At 51.7% G+C, this 15,959-nt stretch overlaps 1 protein-coding gene and 1 non-coding gene across 3 annotated transcripts; one reads left to right on the top strand and one right to left on the bottom strand.

The window, feature by feature from the left end:
- Positions 1-261: 261 nt before the first annotated feature.
- On the top strand, positions 262-13,335 carry ARPIN (actin related protein 2/3 complex inhibitor). 2 transcript variants are annotated; one of them, NM_001242426.1, is given in 6 exon segments: positions 262-508; positions 2,433-2,508; positions 4,850-4,982; positions 9,285-9,491; positions 9,889-10,052; positions 11,459-13,335. In NM_001242426.1, coding segments are annotated over 6 exon segments (681 nt in total). In that variant the 5' UTR covers positions 262-416; the 3' UTR covers positions 11,468-13,335.
- A 2,296-nt stretch (positions 13,336-15,631) lies between these two features.
- Positions 15,632-15,693, bottom strand: LOC112205653 (U7 small nuclear RNA). Its single transcript, XR_002939752.1, has one exon. It is a non-coding gene; the product is annotated as a U7 small nuclear RNA (small nuclear RNA).
- Positions 15,694-15,959: the final 266 nt, after the last annotated feature.

The following is a 15,959-nucleotide window of genomic DNA, read 5'->3' as shown; positions in this document are numbered from 1 at the left end:
CTCCATTCCTGCTTCCCAGAAACCCATCCTTCCCGGGCTGATCCTACAAAGGATCTTCTATAATAGGATCTTGGGGCCTCAATTTCCCTTTTGTGCGTGTGCTGGGGCAGGGATCTTCCTCTAGGAATGAGGAAGAGAGAGAGACAAGAGAAAAGCATGGCCTTTCTGCCCCACTGTGCTAAGCCCCCAGCCAGGGTCCTCCCGGAAGCCCAACCCCTGCCGCGCGCGGCCTGGCGTGCAGGAATGGAGCTCGGTCCCTTTAAATCCCGCCGAGGAACGCCTGAGGGCCGGGCCGCGCCATTCCCGGATCCGCCGGCTGGGAATCGCGGGTCCCCGCGCGTCCTGCAGCACTTCCCGCGCCGCGCCCCCAGCCCAGGGCGCCGGCTCTGTGCGGGGGTGCCCGGGCGGTCGGGAGAATGAGCCGCATCTACCACGACGGCGCGCTCCGGAACAAGGCGGTGCAGAGCGTCCGGCTGCCGGGGGCCTGGGACCCCGCCGCCCACCAGGGGTAGGCCTGGGCGCACGGCCTCGGGTCGGCCTCGCCTGCCCCGGCTCGAACCCCGCAACAGGATCGGGGTGGGGGGTGGGATGCGGGTGGGGGAAAACTGGGGTTGCCAAAGCCGCCTCTCCGCCTTCAGTCCGCCCCTCCAGTCCGCCGCTCCCGGCGCCCCTGCCGCCGCGCCCGCCCAGCGACCCCATGATACAGATCGGCTTAAATCTCCCCGCCTGTCCGCCTGCCCTCGAGAGAGGGTCCCGACCCCCAGACAGGTCTCCGAAGGCTGTGCTTCGCCTCACGCCGACCTCCGGCCCCACCCCACCCGCGTAACTACGAACTCCAGCTACTTGCCGCGCTGCTTTTGCAAAGACTCATGCCCTGCCCCAGAAGGGACAGTGGCCGTGCTGTGGCGGGAACAGCGGGCGGGCTGGTCCAGAGCAGGGCCTGCCTGGGTGAGGAGGATTTGGAGGGCCAGGCCCTGTCGTCACAGGGTTATGAGGCCGAACGGACCATTCCATTTACAACTGCACTGAAGAATTGTGCTAAGTGAAATAAGCCAGACACAGAAAGACAAATACTGTGTGATCTCGTATATGGAACCTATAAAAGCGTTGAACCATAGAAACAGCAGAACAGACCAGGCGCTGTGGTTCACGCCTGTAATCCCAGCACTTTGGGAGGCCGAGGCGGGTGGATCACTTGAGGTTAGGAGTTTGAGACCAGCCTAATGGTGAAACCCTGTCTCTACTAAAAATACAAAAATTAGTCGGGCGTGGTGGCAGGTACCTGTAATCCCAGCTATTTGGGAGGCTGAGGCATGAGAATCGCTTGAACCCGGGAGGTGGAGGTTGCAGTGAGCCGAGATTGTGCCACTGCACTCCAGCCTGGGCGATGGAGCAAGACTGTGTCAAAAGAAAAGAAACAGTAGAACAGGGAACAGTGATTGCCAGGGGATAGTGGATGGGGATGGGGTAATGATCAAAGGTACAAACTTTCAGTTATAGAATAAACAATTTCTGGGGACCTAATGTACAGCATGGGGTCTGGTGGGTGTGTTCATTAATCTGTGGTAATCATTACATAGTGTGTACTTAAATCATCACGTTGTGCACCTTGAATATATACAGTCTTTTGTCAGTTAAATATTTAGAAAAATAATTGCGGGGGGTGGGGAAGAATTGGATAGAGACCAGCTAGGTAAAGTTTTCACTTCCCACTCTCATCCCTATTCCACTGTCATCTTCAGTTGTCCCCACGCTTCTCCATTTCTGTGGATGCAAAAAAGGAAGCCTCCACGTTCTGCTTTTATGAAAACCAGAGTCGAGAAGCCAGGGTTCCACTTCCCCTCAGTGAAGGACCGTGTGATCTTGGACTAGTCTCAGACTTCTAAGTTTTGGTTTCTTCACCTCTCAGTAGTAACCATTTCCTTGGGTTAATGACCACCTGGATATGAATGAGGAAAGGAATATGAGAGTGTTTAAAAACAGGTGGAAAGGGAAAATAGTTTATTGCAGCTTAGATACCTACGCTCACATTTGGCCCAATAAAAAAGTAAAATCTTTTGTATTTAGTAATCACTTAATAGCTTACAAAACACCTTCACACACATGATCTTGTGTCAACATCAGAGGAGGAGAGTGAGGCAGCTGTTTTCCTCCCCATTTTGTAGATAAGACTGAGGCTCTGGTTCCAGTTACTCCCAGTGGCCTTGTAGGAGGGGGCCATAGCTTGATCTTAGGGCAGGCTGACAAGGTTCCTCCTGGCATCTGGGCAATGCGCCAGCCTTTGGGACCCTTTGGAGATCCCTATGTAGGAAGCACGGGGAAAGGAGCTGCTCAGTACCCAGCCTGCTCAGGGCTGGGTAAATAGGAGACACGGGTGAGATTTGCTGAGGACTGACAAAACTGGCTATCCTTTCTTTCCCTTTCATCTCCAGGGGAAATGGTGTCCTGCTGGAGGGAGAACTGATCGATGTATCTCGGCACAGCATCTTGGACGCTCATGGCAGGAAGGTGAGGATGCTTCCTCGGTGCTAGCTAGAGGGCACTGACTTCGCGGTCATCATCCACTGTGGCATCTCCTTGTGCTGGGTCCTTCCAGTGCCATGAGTTGGGATTCTTGATGGGCTTAGAAAGCAAGTGGGAAGTAGGTCAGGAGATTTATAGCCAAATGGGACTACCAGCTGGAAGAATAGTTTAAGGCTGTGTTGAGCAGCAGACAGGTGGGAGGGCCTGTGTTCTTGCCAGAAGAGCCTGGGTCATGGCTGAGAAGGCAGAACAGGCCCTAAACCCCAGTCTTGCCTGAATGTAAACTCTGACAGTGTCTGGGGCTTCAGTTCCCATGTTGATGTCCTGGCTGCCTTTGCCCTCTCAGCCTCCTGGGGTCATGTCCTGTATCACCACCCCATCTCAGGTATCTGTGGGTACACCTGGCATTTACCATCCAGTACTAGCCTGTGTCTTTTTTCTGAGCGCTAGTTCTGACTTTCCACTCCCCCTTCAAATAGCCCCACCTAGATGTGCTGACCACCTTATCTCCTTGGTCTCTATAACTGAGCTTGGTCTCTAAAAATGCCCCCTCCAGTAGGGCCAGAGGCCTGGTGCTACATGGAGCCTGCATGTCCCCCCTGTACCCCACGAGAACAGCTCAGCACTATTTTCATGTCAGGTGGTATTTTGCTGCACCCTCCCCTCCTTAGCACACAGTCGGCAGGTGGGAACGCCCATCAGAGCCCCTAGCCAGCCTGCCCAGGAGAGCCCAGCAGTGTCTCTATGCTGGTGTGGGGCTTGCTTGCCTCATCTGCCCTCAGGCAGGGCCTTCTCCTAGCCCCTCTTAAAACTTGCCTCCTCTGAGTTCCATTCCTGGTAATGGTGCAGTTGCCCTCCCAGCCACCAGGCTGGGAACCCTCACTGTCTCCTCTCCAGGTAAGCAATGCCAGGCCCTGCTGGGCTTCTCCCTTGCCCATTCCTCCCCCTCCCTTGCCTTCCCTTCCTCTTTCCATGGCTGCTTACCTGAGATGGGCCCTCAGCCTGTCCTGATAAAACCTTGCACCTGTCCCCCTGCCTTCTGGCTGTCCCCAGAACTCATCCCTGCCCTGCTGCCAACAGGACAAATGTCTTTCCAGAAATACATCTCTGAGGGTCTCACTGCTGCTCAGAAACCTTTCAGGATTCCTTGTCCATCAAATAAAATCCAAACTCCGAGTGCCAACTCAAGGCCTGTCCTGAACCAAGCCCACTTGCTTTCCCAGCCTGGGCTCCCAGAAGGCCTCCAGGTGCCCTGCGTGGCGCAAACATGCACAAGGGCCTCTTGGCTTTTATTTCCTATACTGTCCCAGGCTTTTAATATTCTTCCTACAGCTTCTTATTCCCACAGTTGGCAGACCTCCCTACCCTCCAAGACTTCATCTTTCTTGATTCTACCAGGATGTGGCCTCCTATTCTTCAGGCCCTGGGAGCATTTCACCCACCTGCCTTGAACAACTGGCAAACAGCATTTATAGCACAGTTCACGCTTGGCACTGTGCTTGCCCCTCTGTTATCTCATTGAACCCTCATAATATTCTTAAACACAGACATCACGTTATCCCCATGTGATGGGGAAACTGAGTGGTTTGTCCCAGGCTGTTGGAAGGGGCAGAGTGGCTGCCCTCACCCAGGGCTCCTTTTCAGTGCCCTTTCCATTGTACCTTGGCAGCGCCCATTCCTGCTTCATGGTATTTGGGGTCCTCGGGCTTGGGTTATGGTTTGGTTTTGTTTTGTTTTGTTTTGTTTTTGTTTTTTTGAGATGGAGTCTCATTCTGTCTCCCCGGCTGGAGTACAGTGGCAGGATCTCGGCTTACAGCAACCTCCGCCTCCTGGGCTCAAGCAATTCTCCTGCCTTAGCCTCCTGAGTAGCTGGGATTACAGGCACACGCCACCACACCTGGCTAATTTTTTATATTTTTGATGGAGACAGGGTTTCACCATGCTGGCCAGGCTGGTCTCGAACTCCTGACCTCGTGATCCACTCACCACTGCCTCCCAAAGTGCTGGGATTACAGGCATGAGCCACTGTGCCCAGCCCAAATTATGGTTTTCTATATATACTTTTTGTCTTTGGCTGTGTGGAAGCCCTGGGCTTGCCCTGTTAGGAACTTCTAGCAGGGCTCATTATATGTGGCAGGTGCTCTTGTGAACCCATGAATGCATAAATATTTGGGGGCAGAGGGAGCATCTGCCTAGCTTGAACATCTTTTGGAGCTGAGGTGGGCTTCTAGGGTAGATGTGAGGTTGGCGGGGCTGCAGCCAGAGCCCAGAGTGTGTGTGTTGTGGGATGAAGCCGCCCCCTCACTCTCTGTCTGCCTGGCCCCAGGAGCGCTACTATGTGCTGTATATCCGGCCCAGTCACATCCATCGCCGTAAATTCGACGCCAAGGGAAATGAAATCGAGCCCAACTTCAGCGCCACCAGGAAGGTGAACACGGGCTTCCTCATGTCGTCCTACAGTAGGTATCCTCTGCCCTCCCTCTCTCCCTCAGGGCCCTACTGCAGTGTGGCGGCCTTTCTCTTCTGAGCCTCTTAGCCCCTGGAAAGTGTCTTTTCAGCCCGCTTGACGTTGAAGCCCTGTATGTGGCCTGAGGCTTCCACATCCACCCGTGGCCTTGCCTCCCATTTACTCAGAGGATCCCCGTTCCCTCCCCTCCATTCCAGGGGCCAGGCTGGCCTTCCCACCTCCTGCCATTTCCTGTATCTGGCAGAATCACCCACAAACCTGGCTTTGGGCTCTAACTGCCTTTGTGCAGAGCCCAGGCCAGGCGCTAGGCGGTCTCTGTTTTACTGCCCAAATCCTCTTTTGGTTCTGGGGTCTTAGTCCATGCGTGCTATATAACAAAATACCTTAGGCTGGGTGATTTATTAACAATAGAAATGTGTTTGTTTATTTTATTTTTAATTTTTAAAATTTTTGTTTCTTTGTGCATTTTTAGTGGCTGGGTTTTGCTATGTAGCCCAGGCTGGAGTGTAGCGGCTATTCTCAGGTGCAATCATAGCACACTATAGTCTTCAAGTGATCCTCCCTCCTCAGCCTCCAGAATAGCTGGGACTGTAGGTGTGTGCCACTGCACCTACTTAAGAACAGAAATGTCTGGCTTACAGTTCTGGAGGTGGGGAAGTCCAAGGTCAGGGTGCCAGCAGATTCGGTGTCCGGTGAGGGCTTGCTTTGCGCTTCAGAGACGGCACCTTCCTGCTGAGTCCTCACATGGCAGAAGGCAAGGCGGCTCTCTCTTCAATCTCTTCTGTAAAGCACTCATCCCACTCGTATGCCATGACTCACCTCCTAAAGGTCCCACCTCTTAATACTATCACATTGGTGATTAAGTTTCAACATATGATTTTTTTTCTTTTTTAAAAAAACTTTAGGGTGAGTGTGGTGGCTCTTGCCTATAATCCCAGCACTTTGGGAGGCCGAGGTGGGTGGATCACTTGAGGTCAGGAGTTCGAGACTGGCCTGGCTAACATGGTGAAACCCCATCTCTACTAAAAATACAAAAATTAGCTGGGCATGGTGGCGTGCACCTGTAATACCAGCTATTTGGGAGGCTGAGGCAGGAGAATCACTTGAACCCAGGAGGTGGAGGTGCAGTGAGCCGAGATTGCACCACTGCACTCCAGCCTAGGCAACAGAGTGAGACTCTGTTTCAAAAATAATAATAATAATAATAATAATAATAATACTTTTTGATGGCCACTTTACTTCTAGGCATTATGTCCACACTCCATCAGTGGAGGAAAGGGAGCTGAGTTTGACTTTTTTTTTTTCCTTTTCTTTTTCTGTCTGAGACAAAGTCTGGCTCTGTCCCCCAGGCTGGAGTGCAGTGGCTCAATCTTGGCTCACTGCAACCTCCGCCTCCCAGGCTCAAGCGATTCTCCTGCCTCAGCCTCCTGTCAACGTACAAATTTTGGGGGATACATTCCAACCATAGCAGGCCCTCCATGATCTTCTTCTTCTTCCTAATTTTGTCTCTGGTAGAGCCTCTTTGCTGTCTGCCCCTGGGTGAGAAGGTTTTGAGGTTGAGTGGGACTCTATCACTTTATTCATTCATACCTTCAGTTACTCATTGACTCTCTGAACATTAGGGACCATCTATATCATGTGCCAGCCCTTGTGCCACACGCTGAGGGGTCCAGGGATGAACAAGACCCAGTCGTATACTTGAAATGTTCTCAGTCCAGTAGAGGAGATGGACAGGCCCGGGCCTGGATCCCGTGAAGGGTGCTGAGCCCAGGCAGGCATGGCTGGGGACGCCCTGGAGCAGGGAATAACAGGACTGAATCCTGAAAGATAAGCAGAGGTCAGCCAGGTGCCAGGGATTTGCAGGGTGTTTCAGAGAGGCAGAGGGTGCCCAATGCCTGGAAGTTGAAGAGTTCCTGACCCAGGTATGAGAAGCCATGCAGGGTAGGCAGCAGGAGGGGCGGGCACTGAGGAGCTCAACTCTAACCGAGGGTGCAGGGCAGCCCTGTAGTGAGGTTTTAAGTAGGCAGGTGATGTGATCAGGTCTGTGTTTGAAAATCTCCAGGGAGGCAAATAGCCTGGAGCCCAGCGATGCCTGTGAAAAAGCTGTTAGGGTCACCTAGGACAGAGATAAGAAGGCCAGGGTTAAGGACCTGTCAGTGGGGGTGCAGAGACTGGAGGAGCTCAAGCTAGAGGAGGCACAGTGGCCTCAGTGTTGGCTTGGCTATTGGAGAGGAAGAGGAAGGAGTCGTGATGATGCCAGGGGTTGGGCATGGGTGCCAGACTTGGGGAAATGGAGGGGCGAGAGGTTTGTGGGGAGGAGGTCTGTTTGGAACACACTGAGTTTGAGTTGCCAGGAGCACTGCTGGGTAGAGGTCTACTGAGGCCTTGGAGGGCAGTTCTAGAACTTGGGGAGAGAACTGGGCTGCAGCACATCGAGAGTATTGAAGCTACGGAAGTGGACCAAGTTACCCAGGAGGAGAAAAGAAGTGGGCCCAGGAGGTTGTCTTGGGAAATAGCAACAATAGGAGATGGATGGAGAAGGAAGAGCAGGAGATGGAGCCACTGAAAGGTCCGAGGGATGGGGAAGGTATCATGTCTCTAAAGCCCCGCGAAGCCAAGGGGAACAGGCGTGAGGAGCTAGCAGTGGGGTCAGGCACTGCCCATGGGTTAGTTAGGTCTGAGATATGGAGCATCCAAGAAGTTTGCAGGTTAAGAGCTCACCGGTGACTCTGGTGGGGGTACATGGGGTCTGGAGCAGTAGGTGTCAAAGCCAGAACGCAGGAAGGCCTTGAGGAAAGGTCAAGGAGTAGGGAGAGAGAGACAGGTCCTCAGGAGGGGGGAAGGGGTCTGTCTGCAGCCCAGATGGAGGAGCTGGCTTGAGGCAGGAGGAGAGGCCTCCTATCCTTTGAGACAGAAGGAAAGAGGAGATGTTTTGTGTGGTCAGAAGTGAGTTGATGGCTGGGCGTGGTGGCTCACGCCTGTAATCCCAGCACTTTGGGAGGCTGAGATGGGTGGATTACCTGAGGTCAGGAGTTTGAGACTAGCCTGGCCAACATGGTGAAACCCCGTTTCTAACAAAAATACAAAAATTAGCCGGGTGTAGTGGCACACACCTGTAATCCCATCTACTCGGGAGGCTAAGGCAGGAGAATTGCTCAAACTCAGGAGGTAGAGGTTGCAATGAGCTGAGATTGCACCACTGCACTCCAGCCTGGGTGACAAAGCGAGACTCCATCTCAAAAAAAAAAAAAAAGGGTTGACAGGTGAGTGGTCAGGGAAGTGAGAGGTCTCACTTGATGGCCTCTGTTACCTTGCAAAGAAAGTGAGATGCTCTGTCTAGAGGGTGTCAGGGCAGAGGGCTGAGGAGGATGGAGCAGTCCTGTGGGAGCAGCCACCTGTGCAGTCCCAGAAGGCACCCCTGGCAGAGGTTGGCTGAGGTTGTACACCATGAATGGAATGTGCTCCATGAAATGTGTTCATGGGTTGGCTGGGATGTTCTCCAGTGAAGTGCGGCCACCTGGGCTTGGCGTGGCGCAGGCAGCCTGTGGGACAAGCTCCGGGGTTGCTGTGCTGGGGTGTGGCCTTGTGAACACCCAGCCCTGGGAGGCTGGGCCCACTTCACAGTCCGGGAGTGCCCCTTCCCTAATCCAGCACCTGGATTTAGGACTTCTCCCTTAGCCCATGAACTCTGCCAGGGCCAGGAGAGAGGAGGGGGACTACCACAGTTTACTCCTGGTTCCAGTAGACCTCACCCCAGCCAGGTAGACCCTGAGAGCCTGGAGAGAACCCTGCCTGGCCACCGGGGTTTCAAGATGGAATGTGTTGGGGTGCTTTGAATCCTGCCTCCTCTACTACTGTGTGACCTTGAGCTAATTACTGAACTTCTCTAAGCCTTAGTTTTCTCATCTGTAAGATGGGAATAGTGAAAACATATGAATGCTTACCTAGGGGTCCATGTGCCAGGCGCTGTGCTACATGCTTTATTTCCTTTATACGTCATTTCAGTCCTGTCAGGTATGTTCTGATTTTATCCTATTTTTCGGGTACAGAGAGGTGATGTAACTTGCCTAAGTTATTGTGGAGCCCAGATCTGCACCAGGCTGCCTGTCCCCAGCTCATGCCTGTCCGCCTCTGCTGTGGAGTTCCTTGATGAGGACTCGCAGAATGGGCACTGAGTCCCAGCCTCCGGGTGACTGAGCTTGGAAACACTCAGCCCTCACCTGGCTCCTGAGGGGCCCTTCTGAAGTGCTTGCTGCCACAGTGATAATGACCCTCCTGCGCTCTGTGCCTGCAGAGGTGGAAGCCAAGGGGGACACTGACAGGCTCACGCCCGAGGCACTGAAGGGGCTGGTCAACAAGCCAGAGCTGCTGGCGCTGACAGAGAGCCTCACCCCCGACCACACAGTGGCGTTCTGGATGCCCGAGTCAGAGATGGAGGCGATGGAACTCGAGCTGGGGGCCGGGGTACGGCTGAAGACTCGGGGCGATGGTCCCTTCCTGGGTGAGCAGTGCAACCCTCACTGTGGCCCACTGTTCCTGTGTGGCCCATGGGGGCTCTTGGCCTCCCTTCTGCCTAGAGCTCATGGGAGCAGGCAAGGGCTGGCCTCCATGGGGACACGACCAAGCCCTTGAGATTTACTCCTAAATCCCTGCACAAGTGCCCTAGGGCCATTAGGCTCGACAGCCTGGATCCCCGGGTGCCACCCAATCCCATGGTTCCTGTGAGCGACTCTCCCACCATACCTTGGGGGTCCCACCCAGGGGCTCATTGACCACATCTACGCCTGGAGAAAACAGTGGTTTAACCCAGGCCTAGGGGACCCCACCATAATGGGCCCAGCCCTCACTATGTTTCCGCCACAAGGACAGAGGACATTCAATTTCATCTCTTCTTTCAGATTCATTGGCCAAACTTGAGGCTGGAACAGTGACCAAGTGTAATTTCACTGGTGATGGAAAGACAGGGGCATCCTGGACAGACAACATCATGGCCCAAAAGTGTTCGGAGGGGGCTGCAGCGGAGATCCGAGAGCAGGGGGATGGGGCAGAGGACGAGGAGTGGGTAGGTACCTGGTGTTGGTGCGGTTGTATCTCCTGGCAGGAGCATGGTACATACTGGTTGAGGTTGTGGGTAGGATGAGAAGACGACAGGATGAATCTTACCCCCCAGCTTTAGTGGAATTCTGTGAAACACCTGGGAATGTGTTAGCATCAGGAAAATTCCTCTAAGGTATGAAGAATGACAACCTGGGACCTTTCTTGTAGGTGGCTCTGAACCTAACTATTCCCCAAAGATTCCCAAGTGGTAGGAAGGAGGGGGTGCAGAGGGATATTAATCATGGTCATTAAGTCTCAAAACATTTCTACTTCAAGTGAATACATTAACCATGCTGAGGCAGTTGAACAACTGAATGCGTAGTTTTTCCTCCTTTGGTTTGGGCTCCTTGCCTGAAGTGTCTGGAGAATGGCTGACCTGGTCCTTACTGGTTTTTCTTTTGATGAGAGTCAGTCCCCACGTTGATCCTCAGCCTATTCACAGTTGCTTTTCTTTTCATTTCTTTTCTCTTTTTTTGGGAGATGGAGTCTCATTCTGTTGCCCAGGCTGGAGTGCAGGGGCACGATCATGGCTCACTGCAGCCTCGAACTCCTGGGCTCAAATGATCCTCCCACCTCAGCCTCCCAAGTAGCTGGGACTATAGGCATGCATCACCACGCCTGGCTAATTTTTTTATTTTTTGTAGAGACGAGGTTTTGCCATGTTGCCCAGGTTCACAGTTGTTTTTCTGAAGTATATTTTACCCAAAGACTTGAATTGATGTCAAAAGGCCCCAAAATGAACATTTATTATTTTATTTTATTTTTTTGAGACGGAGTTTCACTCTTATTGCCCAGGCTGGAGTGCAATGGCGCCATCTCAGGTCACTGCAACCTTTGCCTCCCGGGTTCAAGCAATTCTCCTGCCTCAGCCTCCCAAAGTGCTGGGATTACAGGCATGTGCCACCATGCCTGGCTAATTTTGTATTTTTAGTAGAGACGAGGTTTCTCCATGTTGGGCTGGCTGGTCTCGAATTCCCGACCTCGGGTGATCCACCTGCCTCAGGCTCCCAAAGTGCTGGGATTACGGGCTTGAGCCACCACACCTGGCCTCAAAATGAACATCTGAAGCAACGAAGTCACAGAAAAATGCACTATTTATCTAGGTAATGGAGATGATGTCTTTGCCAGAGAAAGCAGGCGCACGCAGATGAGAGTGTCTGGATTCCTTTTTGTCTTCATAAAGCAAATCTTGGACTGAAAAACAGTCCAAGAGCTGTTGGGGCTGCCGGGCCAGCTCTAATGAGGCGCCCAGGCAAGCACTCATGGGCCCCACAGGTACCACGCAATTGAACCCTTGTTTGTCTGATAACTTGCAGTGACGTTTATGACATGTGCTGTCTCCACATCTCTTTACCCCTTGGATTTCTCTAGGATGACTGAGGGACGTGGCTGCCTCCGGGGGCACCAGCACCTTCTGTAGCATTGTGGAACATTTCTTCCATGAACTTCTACTCTGGAGCTGGAGAGAACAGTCTGCCGAGTCTTACCTGGTTCTTCCCCATAGCCACCTTGGAATACTCTTTGAACAAGCTCTGCTAAAACCAAACCCATGACCACTGTGTTGGTGGTGGGGCCTCATGCTGTGGCTCAGGGAGGGCCCCTCCCTGCATGTGAGTCTAGCCTTCCTAGACATTACATGATGACCCTTTAAAAAAAAATTAGAGATGGAGGTCTCACTATGTTGCCCAGGCTGATCTCAAACTCCTAGACTCAAGCAATCCACCCACCTCCACCTCCCAAGGTGTTGGGATTACAGGCATGAGCCACCACACCCAGCCTCATGTTGACCCTGGCCCTGGATAGCAGCTTTGTTTGTAGAGGCAGGTGGTGGGAGAGACCCTAGGACAGCCTGAGAGTAACTGGACCTGGTATTGGTGCGGAGTGGGGAATATCCCTTGTCTAAATGCAGAGCAGCTGAGAGAAGTTAGCGGGGCTCTTCCTCCGTTCTCATTGTTTCCTGCTTTCCTTCCCCACCCACCCCTTCCTCAGCACTCTGTGTTGTAGCCTGTACTATCCTGCTTCAAGCCTCCGTGTCCCTTGTACCTTCCCCCCACCTTGAGTTGCCAGTTCTTTACTCCCTCAAATGTTCCCATGCCACCTCGGGGGTTTCTGTTATCTGACATCCCTGGCTGCTTTCCTGGTAGATGCCATTCCCAGAGAGGCCAACAGCGTTCCCAGGCGTGGCTGGCTGGTCCGCATCTCTCAGACTCACTCTGCCAGGCTGCAGTTTTGAGAATACCTTTTTTGTTGTTGTTTTGTACCTGGAGAACTTTTTATGAATGAGTAAATCTTCAGAAAGGAATTCCTCCACCCTTACTGGGTTATTGTCAGGTGTAAACGGCCTTTCAGCTGAGCAATGTTCCTATGAGAAGGAAGCCATTTCTCTTGGCTCATGAACACTGCCTTTTGGGTAGTATACCCACACCCAGATCTGTGAAGAGACCTGGAATTGAAGTCTCCATGTCGTCAGGACTTGGTGGCATGTGGATCTTGCTTGACTTGGGAAAAGAGAGGGTGGTGGTGAACTAATAATTATGGAGTCCCCCTAATGTGTCGAACACAATGCTAGATGATTTCCATGATAATAATTACTCATACTTGTGCTAAGCACTTGCGATATCGTACTTGTCACAACAGTCCATGAGGTACTGATTATTATCCCCATTTTCTCATGAGACTAAAGCTCAGAGCTCTAGGATAGTATACAGTGGCAAGAGGAATTTACACCCAAGCACTCAGATTTCAAAGCCCACATTCTTAACTACCGGACTATTCATATTACAGAGCAGGAAAAGGGTCTCAGACAGGTTAAGCAACCTGCCCAGAGTCACACAGCTAATGAGTAGCAGAATCAGGATTCAAACCCAGAGCTGTCAAAAGCAAACCTTATGTTCCTTTCACTGTCCCCTGCTTCCTTGCCCTTCAGAAAGGTCTTGGAAACAGGGGCCAGAGGATGTGGTAGCCACTTCACTGGTGTTATGTGTCTGAATGGGACTTTCTCACAGGCAGGCCATGCTGGGACCTCAGCCATGGGGGTGGCCAGGGAGGTGGTTGAGCAGAAGGATAGCTGGGGACACTGACTGGGGGTAGAGTCACCCAGTGTCTTTAGACATCCTGCTGTCTAAAGCACTGTGTCCAAAGGGTATGGCAAACTTATATGGACAGGTCACCATTCCAAACAAGGAGGCCCAGTGTGTCAATAGGAGAGGTCCTAAAGCAACAAAAAGGGCGGGGTGTCTGGGATGGGCTTCAGGAAGGGAAAGACCATTGTGTCTGGAGCTCAGAGAATGGGGGCTGGCGTTTGAGATGAGGCTGGAGATTGGGCATGGCATCCTCACGCATGTTAAGGAATTGGGGACTTTATCCTTAACATCCTGGAAGCCAGTGATCCCATGGAGAGTGAGAAGATCTGATCTGTATTTCAAAGGTCACTTGACTGCCGAGCAGCTGGAGGCGAGTTGCTCCTTTAGGAGACTGCTGCAGTTGCCTGGGTGAGAGGCTAGAGGGGTCTGGTCTATAGCAGTGGCAGGGGAGATGGAAAGAAGAGAATGGTTTGAGGGGCATTCAGGGGGCAAAATCAACAGGACCTGGGGGGAGACGAAGGGATCAAGAATGATGCCCAGATTCTGGGTGAGTGGCAGTGCTGTGGTGCACAAGTAGTGATGTTATGTTTCTGGGTGACCTGCTGTTTAGCAGGAGCCCAGCCTGTGGCTAAGAAGTATAGAGAACTGAAACTAGCTCCCTAGGGATGGGAAAACCAAGTGGGCTGAGGATAAGAACAGGGCCCCAGGGCTGGGTGCATTCGCTCACGCCTGTAATCTTAGCACTTTGGGAGGCCGAGGTGGGTGGATCACTTGAGGTCAGGAGTTCGAAACCAGCCTGATCAACACAGTGAAACCCCGTCTCTACCAAAAAATACAAAAATTACCCGGACATGGTGGCACATGCCTGTAGTTCCAGCGCCTTGGGAGGCTGAGGCATGAGAATTTCTTGAACCCGGGAGGTGGAGGTTGCAGTGAGCTGAGATTGCCACTGCACTCCAGCCTGGGCAACACAGTGAGACCCTGTCTCAAAAAAAAAAAAAAAAAAAAAAAAAGAATAGGGTCCCAGGCTCAGCAGGTAGGGACACTGAGGTAAAATCCTATTCCCTAGGACTAGGGACTAGGAAGGGAGAAAATAGGAAGCTGCTGTGGCATAGGCATCTGCATGGGCAGATGGTGAGGCCAAAGCCCCTGATTTTGCCATACCTCCTGCCCTGGTCAGGACTGGTTCAGGCATTAGGGCAGGCCCAGCCAGGGCAGAAGCCTTCCTAGATACACCTGTGGGGAGTTGAGGAACTACAGCAGGGCTGAAACCCTGCTTTCAGGGCCCCCCATGTGGCTGGTAGGGGCAGCTTTTGGAAGCTAGACTGGATCCTATTACTCCCCAGATGAAAAGTTCAAATTCCTTAATACAACTCAGAGCTCATCACAATGTCACAACCCTCCTTTCTCGGCTCGCTTCCTACTTAAGAGCTCTGGGGCGATTCTTTCAGACCAGCCCGAGGGATCTTCCACAGGTTTGTTAATAGGGCTAGAAACAAAAAGTGGTGGTGTTTCTATGATCTAATTTGTTGGAACAAATGTAATGTTAAACTCAAACATTTCTGTAGGATTTCTTGGAGCTTTAACTATACTAACATTTACTGTAACTCTTCAGGACAGGGTATGATTACGTATTTCCCACATTTCTTTGGTCATAGAACCCGTTTTTGTGAGGAGCATTTCATGGGACAGCTGTTGTGAGAAACAGTTTGGGAAGGGCTGTGTTGGTCCCATGGAGGGGCTGGCTGTTCCCAGAGCAGGCCACTCCCCCACTTGCATTGCTTTGCCTGGACTCTTTTCTTGGAGGGAGGTCCCTTTCCTCTACCCATCTGAATTTCTTTTCTTCCACCAGTGTCCAGCTTGCCTTTCACCATGGGCCTAATGATGGAAATTACAGTTATTTTGTATCTTCAAACAGAACCAAGCAAATCCTCTGAGCTTCATTCATATGGGAAATTTTTTTTCTTTCTTTTTTTTTTTTTTTTGAGATGGAATTTCACTCTTGTTGCCCAGGCTGGAGTGCAATGGCTCAATCTCGGCTCACTGCAACCTCCACCTCCCAGGTTCAAGAGATTCTCCTGCCTCAGCAGGAGGATTACTGTAATCCCAAGTAGCTGGGATTACAGGCCTGCGCCACCACGACTAGCTAATTTTGTATTTTTAGTAGAGATGGGATTTCACCATGTTGGCTAGGCTGGTCTCGAACTCCTGACCTCAGGTGATCCACCCTCCTCAGCCTCCCAAAGTGCTGGGAATACAGGCATGAGCCACAGTGCCGGACATTATGGGAAAATTTTTTGAGGGACTAAACTAATCTCCACAAATAGCAATGCATTTAGGAAATATATTTAAAGGGGAAAAAAAGACTCATAGTTTCACACAGTTATGTTCATAATTTTTAGTGTTTGGGTTTTTTAGCATGTAATTTGTGTACATAGTTTTGGTTTTTGTAAATTTGCATAGGGGTTTTCTGGTACAAACTGGAAAACCTGCTAGACAAATTCTGAAACATCTGTAATGCTTATAGGTAGTTGTTGTAACACTATGCCCACACATAATCACTTTCCATATTGCTGCATAGTCTTTGTAACCATTTTTCTTCTTCTTTTTTTTGAGATGGAGTTTTGCTCTTGTTGCCCAGGCTGGAGTGCAATGGCGCGATCTTGGCCCACTGCAACCTCTGCCTCCCGGGTTCAAGCTATTCTGCTACCTTAGCCTCCCGAGTAGCTGGGATTACAGGCACACGCCACCACGCCCGGCTAGTTTTTGTATTTTTAGTAGAGACGGGG

Source organism: Pan troglodytes, chromosome 16 (genome assembly GCF_028858775.2).
Source record: "Pan troglodytes isolate AG18354 chromosome 16, NHGRI_mPanTro3-v2.0_pri, whole genome shotgun sequence".
Taxonomy (NCBI): Eukaryota; Metazoa; Chordata; class Mammalia; order Primates; family Hominidae; genus Pan; species Pan troglodytes.
Note: the sequence above shows the minus strand (reverse complement) of the source record. Positions and strands in the feature narration are given on the sequence as shown.

What these genes read in the sequence shown, in the direction of transcription:
- ARPIN (XM_063793967.1), top strand. An exon ending in GGGCGATGGTCCCTTCCTGG is followed by an intron (nt 9,492 to 9,888) that starts GTGAGCAGTGCA and finishes CTCTTCTTTCAG; the next exon opens with ATTCATTGGCCAAACTTGAG.